General features: G+C 40.5%; 1 protein-coding gene across 1 annotated transcript in view; it reads right to left on the bottom strand.

The window, feature by feature from the left end:
* Nucleotides 1-239: 239 nt before the first annotated feature.
* The window catches only part of MTTP (microsomal triglyceride transfer protein), a 54854-nt gene continuing 40667 nt past the window's right edge, over nucleotides 240-14426 (bottom strand). The window contains exons 12-18 of the mRNA XM_035030128.1: nucleotides 13342-13572; nucleotides 11044-11141; nucleotides 10797-10918; nucleotides 9186-9413; nucleotides 4618-4742; nucleotides 2024-2194; nucleotides 240-528 (exon numbers count right to left, since the gene is read on the bottom strand). Of these exons, the coding sequence (XP_034886019.1) occupies nucleotides 357-528; nucleotides 2024-2194; nucleotides 4618-4742; nucleotides 9186-9413; nucleotides 10797-10918; nucleotides 11044-11141; nucleotides 13342-13572 (1147 nt within the window). The 3' untranslated portion in view covers nucleotides 240-356. The remainder of the gene's footprint in view (nucleotides 529-2023; nucleotides 2195-4617; nucleotides 4743-9185; nucleotides 9414-10796; nucleotides 10919-11043; nucleotides 11142-13341; nucleotides 13573-14426) is intronic.

Raw genomic sequence — 14426 nt, 5'->3', positions numbered from 1 at the left:
AATCGTTGAAACAAAATTGGGTTCTCCTGAGGGTACATGTGTTTTGTTTTGTGTTTTACAGATAATTATTTCTTCTCAGAACAACACTCTTCTCACTGTACCAAATGGGATTTGACAGAGGACCCCAAACCAGGAATGTTGCTGGAAGTGTCACATATGTTGGCCCAAGATGACACTATTGGTAGCATACAGAATTGGCCCAAATTTAATCATTTGAGGTTTTTCAGAGCTTTTTACAAAAATCTTAAATACAGGCAAATATGTAAACACTGTGCTCTCAGAGAGCAAGTATACAGGCATGTCACATCGTATCCCTTCTCGGAAGACAGATCCAAGTGAAACCTCACCAATCAGCTTCAAAACCAACCGCCAGAACTACTCTCGGGCTCAGGGGCAAACACCACCTTGCACATGTCAGAGTTCTCTTGGTGGAGCGGAAATTCAGATCCCGCTATGAGGCTTTCTTTTCTTCTCCGAGAGACGTAACCTCTGCCTGTGGACAGCCTTTCATACTTGGTCTCAAATTGCCTGCATAATGACAGCGACAATAACAAAATTACACACATATTAAAGGGACCCCACAGCCCTCAGAGCCAAGCTACTGACTGCATGTACGCTTGAAGCTTCTGTTTCAAAGCAATTTGAGAAAGGATGGGAGTGCCAAAGACTACCAGCTTCCATTCCCATGAATGGGGTCATTGTTTTCTTCCCATTTATTTCTACAGCAACAGATATACTTTGAATGCCTAGAATATAGGAGTCCTGCCACACATTTTTCTAGAATGAAGGACAAAACTCCTCTCAGCTTTTTGGAGATGCTGTTAAGCTTTGCAGGCCTTGTTATGTCTCCCACCCCTCATTCCAGGAGCCCCACCTTGGGAGCACTCCCCTTTTGAGTAATTAGCAAGTCCAACTGGATTTAGGCTGAGAAGGCTGACAGGCAAACATTCCTAGAGCTCTGGGCCAAGTGGAATGTGGAAAGAAACCAGTTAGCCGTGAGCCTGGCTTGGTGGTCACTGCATTTTGACCACTGGAAGGTTGATTTTTTTTTTTTAATTCATTAATGGAGGTTTATTCTAAACATAAGTTAATATAAGTTAACAAACAGCTTAATATTCTGATTATAATCCACTATCTTTCATTCTGTAAAAATATAACCTACTCCTATTTGTACTGATATCATTTACACATTCCTCATATGAATCATGAAATGTCAGTACAATAAAGAAGGTGCTTAACTCTGGTCTACTTATCAAAGGAGATGATGTAAGATATGCTTGCTGTTTTAAATATACCAATTGCCTTCGTGGTTAATAATGTGTCAGGGAGACCTCTACAACTAACAGAAGAGTCGATGCTAACCAAAGCATTCTACTTCCATGTGATAGTATTGTTATAAATAACCATTATAAGATTCAAAGGACACAGTGTAAATGAGAAGCTGTAGGGTAGAAGAAGTGATAGGTAGCTTACATGAACGATCATATATTTGATATTTGAGACACTAAGAATTCTACTGAAAATGTTTTCTTTCAATTCAAAATCTCAAACTCTCAAGCTTAAGCCAAAACTTAAACAAGACCAAGTTGCTGTTGTATGATTACCTAAAAATTATGAATTAATTTCGGCTCTTAAACCATGGTAATTGATTGCCAGGTGTTTTGTTTTGAATCTTCAGTCTAGGAGACAGTTGTGAAGTTAGCTGATAGTATATGTCCACTATTTTTGCTAAAACTACATGGCAACTCTTAGGGTAAATCAAATCCCTTTGTTACCTTCATAAATTATTTCTGGACTAGAATACAGTATTATCCCCAGAATCAAATGAACTAGTCCTCATATTTTCTTGGTATCCTAGAAACTGACTTTTTTTAAGCCTTATCATTTATTCTTTTATTTATTTAAAGGGAATTTACATTTCACTGTATTTTTACCATTTTGAAAACTAAATGCTCAAAACTGGGCGTAAGTTTCTGGTGAACTGGGGACTGCCCAGGAACATTCCATGAGCACTGCGTCTTACCTGAACGGAACTCCATCCTTGTCCATCTGCATGCAAACCAAGAATGGGTACTGAGAAAATTGCACCGTGGAGATAAACTCCAGGCCTGCTTCTGTTTCTGCACTGATTTCCAGGCCAGCTTTCACAAAAGAGGAGTCCACGGTGATGCTGCCAATTATTGCCAGAGCCACCCTAAAGATTTAGGCCAAAAAAAAAAAACCTTGTTAATATCACATTTAACTGATCTAGACCAATAGCTCTAATTTCACAGGGTCTGAACTCACAACTGGAAGGAACCATGTAAAAGACTACTATGTGACCTAAACGTGCTCAGAGTTCTGCTGGGAATCAGGGCCTGGTTAGTCCCCGTGATGAGGCAGTGAAGCCTGCCCTTCCCCTGCGCCCACCCATGGCCTTCAATTCCAGATGTGGGAATGAAGTGTCTAGCAGGTACTACTATGTGATATGGGCATACCAAGGGCCAAGGGGAAAACGTGCCTGGAACCTGATCCTTTCAGGAAGTCAGAAATACCTGAGCTAGCTTAAAACAAAGCCTAAACTCACAAAGACAGCTGCCGTTCATAACAATTTTCTTAGTAACTATCTCTCTGTGGAGTTCTTTGGAGCTTTTTCTATTCCATTTCATTACTTTCTCCAAAGGGTCCCCAGAGACATAAGTCTATGGTTGCCAAGATATTTGAAAAAATATTGTGTCACCAAAAACTATTCCTACAGTGGGGAGTGTACAATGCATTGCCCCAGGAAGGACAAATATGGTGGGTTCCCCAATAGTTGCCTAGAGAATTGGGTAGGCAGATTGCGTTGATGAGGGAACGTGGCTTGGATGATGAGGAGGAGGATAAACAATCCCAGTAGAAGGCTTACCTCTAGGATCACTCTAATTTAATTGTAGACTTTAAATGAAACTGTGGGAAATTACTTCCCCAATTAAAACAAAGTTCTGTGCCCAGGCTTTTCTGATAGAAGGATACTATCAAAGTTGGCTGTGCAAATTAAAGTCCCCGCTGTTGTCGTCGGTGTAAAAGTAGGTCAGAGGTGGTTTCATGTAAGTCCCTGAATCCCTTACCATACCTTCTAATATCTTACACTCAACAAAGGCTTAAGAGATATTTTTTAAATGAACAAATGAAAAATTAAAGATAGATTGGCTACAGTGTGGATACTGGTAGATTCTTAGGGATACTGTGTCCTTTTTTAAAATCCAGATAATTAGAGACTCTTAATCTCAGGAAAAAACTGAGAGTTGCTGGAGTGGAGGGGGGTGGGAGGGATGGGGTGGCAGGGTGATGGACACTGGGGAGGGTATGTGCTATGGTCAGCACTGTGAATTGTGTAAGACTGATGAATCACAGACCTGTACCCCTGAAACAAATAATACATTATATGTTAATTAAAAAAATAATAAAAATAAATAAAAATAAAAATCCAGATAATTTTGGGTGTGGCTCTTGTTGATTTCTTTCTGCAAAGAATTCAATTCCATTTAATTTGGGGGAACTTCTATCTAGAAAATACTTTAAAAAAGAAGACGGATTCACCCAGAAGCCCTAAATTACACTGCTGATCCCTCTGATGGCCTGTTCCATTTCTCTTCTTTGGTTCCTTTTAGTAACACTGTGGGTCACCTTTCACATTAAAATGTGCTGCCTTTTGATTTCTCAATTCCTTTATCCACAGTTTCATAGAAATCAAAACTTTAATTTTATCACTCCTATCTCACTTCTGCCCCACCATATCTTTAAATATCAAAAAAAGGTAAAAATCAATTGCACTTCCATTTCCTTTTCTTCGATTCCACAACAAACAGAAGAATAATTCTTCTGATTATCACACTGGTTCAGAAACATTGTCTTATGCTCAAAATAAAACACATCCATTTGATTCGACACGTACATTAGAAAAACTAAAGGAGCTGAGAACATTTTGTTTAGAAAAAAGAATGCTAATGAAAAAACTTAAGGACTTTCAATATTTAAGACTGATTCTGCACAAAAGTGACCATCTTTTTATTTTTCTCCACTGAAGATAGCAAAGGAGTGAAGATTTAAAATCCCAACAAGAGGGACGCCTGGGTGGCTCACTCGGTTAAGTGGCTGCCTTCCGCTCAGGTCATGATCTTAGGGTCCTGGGACTGAGGCCTGCATTGGGCTCCTTGCTCAGCTGGGAGCCTGCTTCACCCTCTCCCTGCAGCTTCCCCTGCTTCTGCTCTCTCTTTTTCTCTGACAGATAAAATCTTTAAAAAAAAAAAAATCCCAACAAGAGGGATAAACTAAAAAGTTTGCTTTGGAGTCATATTTTCTGACAACATTGTCAATTACTGAAGTGGAATACCAAGAGAAGATGAACTTCTCATCCACGGGACCAGCTGGCTGTGGATAGATGTCTTTAAAAGCATGACGATTCTTGGCTGAGTTGATCAGATAATTGGCCTGCTCACGAGAAGCTATGGAGAGAATGACTTCCCATGGTTTCTTCCGACTCTATGATTCAATAATTACAAATAGAAAACATAGATTTTGAAAAGTCAGAGAGCTAAACAATTCCAGAAGCATATCTCTGCAGTTCATTGCATAGAATATTATACATATGCTTACCGATTTTTCACCCGGGTTTTAGACTCACGATACCACAGGCTAAACTCCATTGCACCTGAAATGTCAATAGCTAGACCACCCTGGACATCCATATTCGCCTTTAGTCCAGATTGCAACTGAAGCTCCTAGAAGCAAAAATATTTAATAATAGTAATAATAACAATAAGCAAATTTAGTCAACCCCTTTCCAAAGTCATGTTCAGCCTCCTGCTATAGATAATAACATTTGAGTTGTGCTAATGTTGGAGTCTTTCTCTAGGCTTGGAAACACATTGTCCTAAACTTGATCACTGGAAGTAGACTGTTGATTCGCTAAAGTATTTAGTCAATGGGTTTGTCAGTAGTTAGCCTTTAAGTCTTGCATTTTCTGAGGACATTAGCTGGGGTGATGTTGGCTGAAAAGTTCTTCAGCTGGATTGCAATCACATTGCCTGGGAACAGTGTTGGAAAAGATAATGGCTCTAGAGAAAAAAAGGCTCAGTATCCTTAATTTTGATATCCAAAGATCTTAGGTTCATGGTAACTGGCAGCATGACTAACTTCCTTATGTAACTGCCCTACTCAGACCAAACAAGCCATGCTTTCCCCAACTATAAATGCCACGATTTTGCTTTCTAGAAAGGATCATATTGATCTCTCTGAATTCTCTCCACTTTCTGAAAAACATGGCAAGAAATCTCAGTTAAAGGCCTTGATTTACAACCAGGTATACCAAAAAAGTCTCATTGTGGCATGAAGCTACTTTTAGTCTAAAGACACTTGGATGAAAGTGTGAGGTTCTTAACATAGAACTCAGGACACATTAGGAGAAAACCTTAAGAATACGTACAGCTACATTTACTCTAGAACTAAATGTGGTTGTGGTAGGATGCAAGGTTGTCTCATGCATCATAACTAATATTTAAGGAACACAAATTATCCTGAGAAAGCCAGAATAATTATGCCCAAATTTTAACCAATGCCTATGAACTACAGAACCAAGATTTGAGTTCTCCATTTGCACTGTAATCATGATTGTTCCCAAATGAACCCTACTGTGTGCCCTGTCTTAGAAGTATTTCTTTCTGGTAGCCTGGGTGGCTCAGTCAATTAAGTGTCCAACTCTTTTTTTTTTTTCTTTTTTGGTGCAAAAGGGTGATTTTATTATAGCACAGGGACAGGACCCGTTGGTAGAAAGAGCCGCAGCTGCAGGTGTGGGGGGTGGCTGATTATATATTTTAAGTTTTGTGGAGGGAGAGATGGTAGAGATGACATAGGTTTCTTTTTTTTTTTTTTGATTCTCACTCCTCTTTTTATTTTATTTTTTTATTATGTTATGTTAATCACCATACATTACATCATTAGTTTTTGATGTAGTGTTCCATGATTCATTGTCTGCGTATAACACCCAGTGCTCCATGCAGAACGTGCCCTCCTTAATACCCAACACCAGGCCAACCCATCCCCCCACCCCCTCCCCTCTAGAACCCTCAGTTTGTTTCTCAGAGTCCAGAGTCTCTCATGGTTCGTCTCCCCCTCCGATTTCCCCCCCTTCATTCTTCCCCTCCTGCTATCTTCTTCTTCTTCTTTTTTTTAAACATATAATGTATTATTTGTTTCAGAGGTACAGGTCTGTGATTCAACAGTCTTGCACACTTCACAACGCTCACCAACTCTTTTTTTTTTAAGATTTTTATTAAAAAATTTTATTTATTTGACAGAGAGTGAGTGTACAAGCAGGGGGAGTGGCAGGTAGAGGGAGAGGGAAAAGCAGACTCCCCGCTGAGCAGGGAGCCCAACGTGGGGCTCGATCCCAGGACCCTGGGACCATGACCTGAGCTGAAGGCAGACGCCCATCTGACAGAGCCACTCAGGCACCCCCAAGGATCTGACTCTTGATTTCAGCTCAGATCATGATCTCAGGGTCATGAGATTGAGCTCCATGCTGAGCATGGAGCCTGCTTAAGATTCTTTCTCTCCCTCTCCCTCTGCCCCTCTACCCCCACCTATGTGCTCACACGTGCACATGCACTCTCTCTCTCTCTCTCCCTCTCTAAAAAAATAACAAAAAAAGCATTTCTTTCTTTGGATCTTCTCCTCTCTCCCAGTTTGAAAACGATAATCTTGTTAGTCCACCCAATCAAAAAAAGTCTTTGATGAGGAGTTTGGCTTTCCCACTGGCCATACGTTAGGTAGATCAAAACACACCAAGTGCCATGGAAAAGAATATTTCACAGATTTTAGACAATGTGCCTTTTGTGGGGAGAGAGCATTTCCATTGCAGTCTGGGTTTTAAGGAGTGCCTTGGCTCTCTGGGAAGATTGCATTTCTCTCATGCAAAGGGACCATGGAAGAACTCTTAGGTGTAGTCACAGAGGAATTTTCCTGAGCTCCCATTGAAGGACAGAGCACTGAACCCTGTAGAGGGACACACTACTCTTTCTTTGTGAAAGGGACTAAACCACATAGTGCAGTGGTTCTCATTTTTAAGGGTACCAAGTAAGTGGAACTAACAGTTCTGAGGACCTACTGTGGCCCCGAAGCTCTACATTTGGTATCTCATTTAATTCCCCTACTAATCTTCCATGGTAAGCACTATATCTGAAGATTTAAAAGGAACCCAGGCCTGCTAGCCATACATGGGAGACAGAATGAATACCCAGACTATCTCTAGGGAGGATACTTTTCTATTACCACACATGGCTCTTACAAAATCATAACTCTATTTTGTCTCCTAGTGTTCTGAGAAATATCATAATAAAGATCATAGGCTTATGTCCTTGTTTGACCCAGAATGCATATTTATTTAAATTATTGCCTATGAGCTACAGGAACAAGATACTTTACATTTGTAGCTAGTGTGACCCCTTGATCTTGGACCTTTGGTCTCAAAGGTGTCTCTTAGTTCAAACACTGATACTTTGACAAATTATCCCATTGCTTCCATTCAGGAAAATATGTTCTTTGCTGGATAAAGAGGATCTCCCTATTAAGCTGACTTTACCAGACATCCTTCTCTGAAGAGTAATCCAGTTAGCCGAAAAGAGAGAGGGAGAGTAAGCACAGAGTAATTCCATCTGCCCTGGTGGCTGTGACAGCCTATCCACTGCCAAAATTTCCTTCAATGTCAGCACTTGACCTAGAGTGGTATGTGCCTCTGAAGCCGGGACGGCATTACTGGATTGCTCTGCAGAACCAGGGAGCGTCAAACAGCTTATTTGTATAGTAACCCCTAATCTGCCAAGTACTCCAATAGGAAATACACAGACATTGGGTTATGTTTTAATAGCCACGGGATGATCTTTGCCTTAGAATACACCTTAGGTGACTTCTCTCAATGAACAGAAGAACTTTACAAGATCATCTAGATCAGGAGTTGGCAAACTATGGCCTGCAGGCTGATCTGGCCCACTTGCTGGTTTTGTAAATACAGTTTTGTTGGAGCACTGCCACACTCATTTGTTAATATATTGCTGAGGGCTGTTTTCACCCTATAGTGGCAGAGCTGAGTAATTGCAATAGAGACCATATGGTCCACAAAGTCTAAAATATTTGCTTTCTGCCCTTTACATAAAAAGTCTGCTGAGCCTGATCTAGATTACTGTGTTTTCATCAAGTTTTACAGCCCAATTCTGACCATCAGAGATTGTTGATAGGTAGCTGAGCACACACAGATGGGATTGGAACCGTCATGATTCCTGTGTCTTAAAATGTAGATCACTTCCTCAGCACTCTTATGACTGCTTCAGAGATTTTTTCATTAAGAATTCATCTCCCCTTCGGTGTGCCTGGATGGCTCAGTCGGTTAAGCGCCCAACTCTTGATTTCAGCTCAGGTCATGATCTCATGGTTGTGAGATCAAGCCCCGTGTCGGGCTCCATGCTGTGTATGCTGGAGCCTGCTTAGGATTCTCTCCCTCTCCCTTTGGCCCTCCCCCACGCCACATGCATGTACACGCTCTCTCTCTCAAAAAAAGAATTCATCTCCTCAGAGTTAATACTGTAATGGATACGTGCAATGCAAAATTCTGATATAATTTGAGACCTGTTTTTTCATATGTGACCTTGAGGATTAAGGGATATGACAGGTACTGCTGCTTGTCCTTCTCTTCATTCATTTTAACTACAATATAGGCTAGTTCAGAATGACAAGGTGCCCTTTGAAAAACTACACTTACCAGTTTTCCTTGCAGCTAGGGATATCCATAAGACACAGTTTTGATCAAAAACAAAAGGGCTTAGGTTATTTTCTCCATAATTTCTTGTTTCTATTAGCATTAGTATTTTCTCTCTTTTTTCTTTCGGTTTTATTGAAATATATATGACATTACTGTATTCATATTATATTGACTATTTTCTCTTTTGCCTCAACAGTGAGGATGTGTTTTCATCAGCTAACAAAGGTGAAAGAAAAGTCTGCTTCCTAATAACAAAGGGGAAAAGGAGGAAGGGCAGCAATACCAAGAGGGTGAGTGCTTAGAATGTGAACTCCTAGATGGGTGGAACCTTGTCCTCTGAGGTTCCACCCATTTCAAATGTGCCTGGAACACATTAGGGATTAAACAAATAGTTGCAGAAGAAACGGATTACCTGGGAATGATCTATCAGCAGAATGAGTCCCTTCACCACACTGACAGGGTCACCAGATGCTGACAGCATTTTGGACATCAAATCACTGTATCCATTGAAAAAAGTGACAGGTCTGAGCTGAACATCAAAGAGGATGGCTGACATGCCAGCGTAGGAGTCAAGGTTCTCCTCTCCCTCATCAGGAGTAGCTGCAATCAAGGCCTCCAGTCCTTGGGCTTCAATGACCACCTGGGGAAAAATGGAAATAACAGTGCTGACATCAGCTCCCTGCCTGTTCTATAAGTGATGGGGAGGCTTCTGAGCTGTGGCTAGAACTTTCCTAAGGGTCAGAAATTCAGACAGCTGCAGCAGCTAGGCAAACCAAACCAAAACAAAAACAAAAACCCAACTCTATGCCTGAGCATAAGGTGAATTCGTTTTCTTCATTTAATCCTTGCAACCTTTTATCCCTTTTGTAGATGTAGATAACCAAAAACCAAAAATCTCAAATGGCAGAGGCAGAACTCAAACCCCTTCTGTCTACCAAGGCCATGGGCTTTCCATTTTATGGTGTCATCCTCAAGACTCTTAGTCCCTCCAGGACTGTCATATATAATAGACCAGCTGTCCTGCAGAGCTCCTAACAGGAGATGGAGAAATGTTGGGACAGTAGCGGTAAGGCTGCTCCTACGAGGGGGTGTGGAACACTCTAAGCCATGACTCACACCTTTCCTGCCAAACTTCTCTCTCAAGCTGAAAGAAAAGATGATAGAGGCTCACATCAAGATCTCTCCCATACATAAGAATCCTATATATTCTCTGTCCCCCATACCCAGCCCCATAACCACTGGATGTCTGGCATTTCCAAGTGCCTATCAGCAAACAGATGGTGATTCCTCAGGACAGAAGGACATAGTATTCTAACTAGAGTCTCATCAAAGGGTATAGTAATATAATATGGATAAGAACTCAAGTTTGTGTAGTACTGGATCAATTTTAATGCTTAAATGAGCTTATTGAGAAGGTTATAATTTGATATGCATAAAAACTAAAAAGAAAGTATAGTTTATAATTAGGAAGCCTTTATAGATTGTAACCAAATTTTGAATAAAACTAAAGAGATGGAATTCAGCCAGTTGTCAGATGCCTACACTTTATTCTTTTTCCTCTTGGTGGTACTGAAAAACATAGACTCTATAGAGAGTCAAAGTTTTTATTATGGGGAATCAACTTCTTCATAGAAACACCCAGAGAAGGAAAATACATTCCAGAGTTAGATATGTGGAACTTTAAGGAATATATCTATGAATAAAAATATAATATTTTTTGAAACATAAGTGAAAAATATTAGCACAATTTCAATTTTGTGAATAAGTTTGCCTTTGAAATGACAAAGAGATATTTGGCAAGTCTAGTAAATCAAATTACTTAGGTTTCAAGTTCATACTTGAAACTCTCTCTGGAATTATAAACCATACAGACTCCCGTGGATGACGGAATCGCAAGCTACTTAAAACAGGAGCCACCAATAACTTATGCATTCTATAGTGTTACCACCAGAATATCTATTATTCTACTTTGGACTAATTTTTTACATACTTTATTAAGCAAAACTAATGGAAAATGAGTTACCTGGCTACTGTGAAGATGAGCTTTCCCAATGTACTGAAAGATGTTCAGGTTACTTCTCCTTAGAATGCCAGAACCAGAGTAAAGAATGTCCAGGCTGTAAGTAGATGCTGAGTGGGGAGCACCTAATCACAACAACAACAACAAAAAAAACCAGTAAAACACCCAAACCCCTGTAATTTAGTAACAGTTCCAGCAATACCAACTTGGAGAAGGGCAGAGAGGGAGAACCCCTTTTTGGGTGACGTACGTTCTACATAGCCAGTATAGGCAGAAGAGGATCCACTCTTGGAGAAACGGTCATAATTATGAGCAACCATTTCCTTCAGAACTCGACGGACCATTTTGCTGCAACACAGAAAAGGAAAAAGCTGCACATTCATTGTAATGGTGGCTTCCTAAGTCAGATTTGGAAAAAAAACAAATCCTCAGTGGAAAAAAGAGGGGGCCAAATTTTCCTCATGCCACTCCAAGACCGGGGAGGTGCCAGCTGGAGTGCCAGCATTAGCATTAGGGCTTTCCCCTTCATTCCTCAGATATTTGAAATTCAGGTTGGTCTCAAAATGACAGCAAGCCAAGGACGCCCAGCTACGAATGGCTTAAGCCAACTGATGGACACACCTCAGGAGTGGAAAACACATGTTCTATGAATCATCATGGTTCTATTGTTAAATAGTATATACTTTCAAGGAAAGCTGTACCAAACTGGATGGGGGAGTTGGTTTGCTCAATATTTCTTTAAATATTTTCCTATGCTCTCTAACCTTATCAGTGGCTGATGACATGTCACAGTTCATTTCCAGGAATTTTTTCTACTTACGGAGTTTTCAATTAAAGAGACATCTCAGTAAAACCCACAAATGAATGATTATCTCCTCTAAAGTAAGTCTTAAACCTTACCCTATGCCACTATCTTGTCTACTATCTAAGGAGTGCTGAGATCTTTCTGATCCCGACTACTTAACACTAATCATATCAGTAATAACAAAATTATGGTACTATCACAAAAAATATCAAAATAAGCAACTAAAGAAATCTGGATCTAGATCTGAGGTAGAAAATTATTGAGGGAGGGAATAGTAACCCTATAGGTCCCCCAATATTATAAGATATTAGCCTGGAGAAGAAGGAATGAGGAGATCATGATGGCTGTCTTCAAATATTCAAAGGGCCTGCATTTGGATGAATGATTAGACCTGCTCTGCTTTGCTCCAGGGATTGGGGCAAATAGGGCCAATAGGAAACTTTCAGTTACATTAAGAAGTACTGGTGATAGTCTCTGAATAATGACACAAGTTCCCTCAGAGGAGGCAAGCCCCCTGCCACTGGACAGGTGCAAGCAAAGACTGGACACCACCTGCTAGGTGAGCAGATTCCACACTGGAGAGAGATACCAAGCAAAGTGGCCTGTAATGTCCTTTCCAACTCTAACCATTCTGGTCCTGAGAATCTGCCTGGCAGTGTTGCGACGGCTTCCTCCCCTTTCCCTGGCTGCTCTCTACCCCATTGTGTCCTCTTTTACTGTCCCCTGCATCACTAGGTTCACAAGACAAGGGCAGTAAACCCACCCAGGATCTCCTCCACAGTCCCATAAAAGCAAACAAAGAAATCGAAGTCAAATCCATTCCACTTGGAATACATGGCTACAGACAGACTTTGCTTCTTCCTCCCTCACTCATCTGTTCCTTCTTCCTCCTTATCTGTCCTGCTCTTTTCTCCCTTCTACCTACTCCTCCCACACCCCTTTCTTTTATTGCTTTTAAAAATTTTTTCCTTTGTTTTTATCTATTTTCCAACCTCCCCCATGTCTGTTTTCCTTTTCAACTGAAAATGCTCAAATTTGATCTTTCCTAGGGATCCTGCTGTGCAAGTAACTCAGGGGAAATGGAAATTTCTTTTCCAGCCCTCTCATTTCAATGAGGAAGTGCAGAGAGCTCTGTGGAAGCACCACTTTGAAGGGAGACATCAGTGAATTTGGAAGAAGAGACCTGGGTACTGGAAGGAAGAGGAATCCAGTAAGAGTTACTGAAAGGGATGAAGTCTGCTGATCCCACTCCCCATACGTTGCATAGTCCCAAAATGAGAGCCATGCCTGAGGTTTTTAACTTAAATGGTAGATTCATTTGATCTGTGATAGATGAGTCTTCAATGTTAGATCACTAACCTTTGGAAAGTTAACATGAAAGACCATTTGGTGAGAACTTATATCACATTGTTGTGCTACTGATAAAAATAGTCCTTTTAAAAATGTAGTTGTGTTTTAAAACATCACAAACATTTGGCAATATATACTTACCAGACTGATCAGGAGACCTAAGTAAAAAGCATACCCCGGGTTTCAGATCATAGTGCCAAAGTAAAGTTGTCTTATTTGGACTGCTAAATAGTTCTTGGAGGAAACTTGGCCAACTCTGGTTTTATGTAACATAACCTAGCATAATGACCGCACCATTATTATTAGCCACATGTGTACTACACCAATGTACAAATAAGCTTGAACAAGTAAGTTTTCTTAGATAAACAGAGAGACAGGTGCACTCCATCATACCTTGCAGGCATTTCAAAACGTAGGATGTCTTGAACAACAGCGAGCATGTATTTATTCATTTCTTTGGGAAGATCCCCAATAGAGAGCAGAATGTTTTTTACTTCCATGTAGGACGGATTGTTATTTAAAATGATGGTGGCTGCAGTAGTGCGTACAGTCTTTTCATGAACTTTACGATTCTGGTGGTATATCCTGTTCAAAGTCTTCTTCACCTGTTCAAAGATGTTCAAACTTAGGGCACATCTAGATTTTTTACGTTGATATTGTGATAGGAATAGTTAGTGCTCTTAAAAATATGCATGTGCTCTTACATTTCCCAGGGTTCTTTGCAGTTAGGTTGGGGCCACAGTCCTAGCCAACAGACCATGAATAGAATCGCGGTGGGTGACTTCTGGACTTGGACAGTTAAGAGCTGGTGTGCCTTCTCCCTCTCTTTTTACTACTACTGTAGTAAACTTAGGGCCACATTTTCCCTTACCTTCATTAGGCATGGCATGAATGAGAAACAAACTTTTGATAAGCTGAGATTTTGAAGCTCATTTGTTATTGCAGCATATCATGGTGTCACCTAACTAATACCGATTTTTAAAGATACTACTGGGGAGCTATGGCTATGTTAACTGATATTTCCTTAGAGTGAAATCCCTCAGGATCCTCCCTTATCCTTTTTTAAAAAATTAATAAACTTCATTTTTCAGGGCACTTTTAGGCTCACAGCAAACTAAGCTGGAAGTACAGAGGGTTCCTATATACCCCTTGCCTCTAGTCTCCCCCCTGCCCAACACACATGGAACATCCCCCCACCCCCATCAGCATCCTGCCCACAGTGGTACATCTGTTACATCTGACAAACCTATACTGACACACCCTTGTCACCCAAAGTCCACAAGTTACATTAGGGAACTCTTTTCTTAACAAAACATTAACACCAAAGAAAATCTGCTAAAATAATGGCTTCTGTGGCAACAAATAATTTTGTTGGTTACTAGCATTGTCTAAAAATATGTGGTATGGGGGTGGGGTTTCTGTACTAGTCATTTATAAACAGTTCTTTCCATTCCATTTCCCTCTGCTTTTTTTATTTC

This window comes from Mirounga leonina, unplaced genomic scaffold (genome assembly GCF_011800145.1).
Source record: "Mirounga leonina isolate KUSES-001 unplaced genomic scaffold, KU_Mleo_1.0 Mir_357, whole genome shotgun sequence".
Classification (NCBI taxonomy): Eukaryota; Metazoa; Chordata; class Mammalia; order Carnivora; family Phocidae; genus Mirounga; species Mirounga leonina.
The sequence above is the reverse complement of the archived record's forward strand: the minus strand, read 5'-3'. Positions and strand labels throughout refer to the sequence as shown.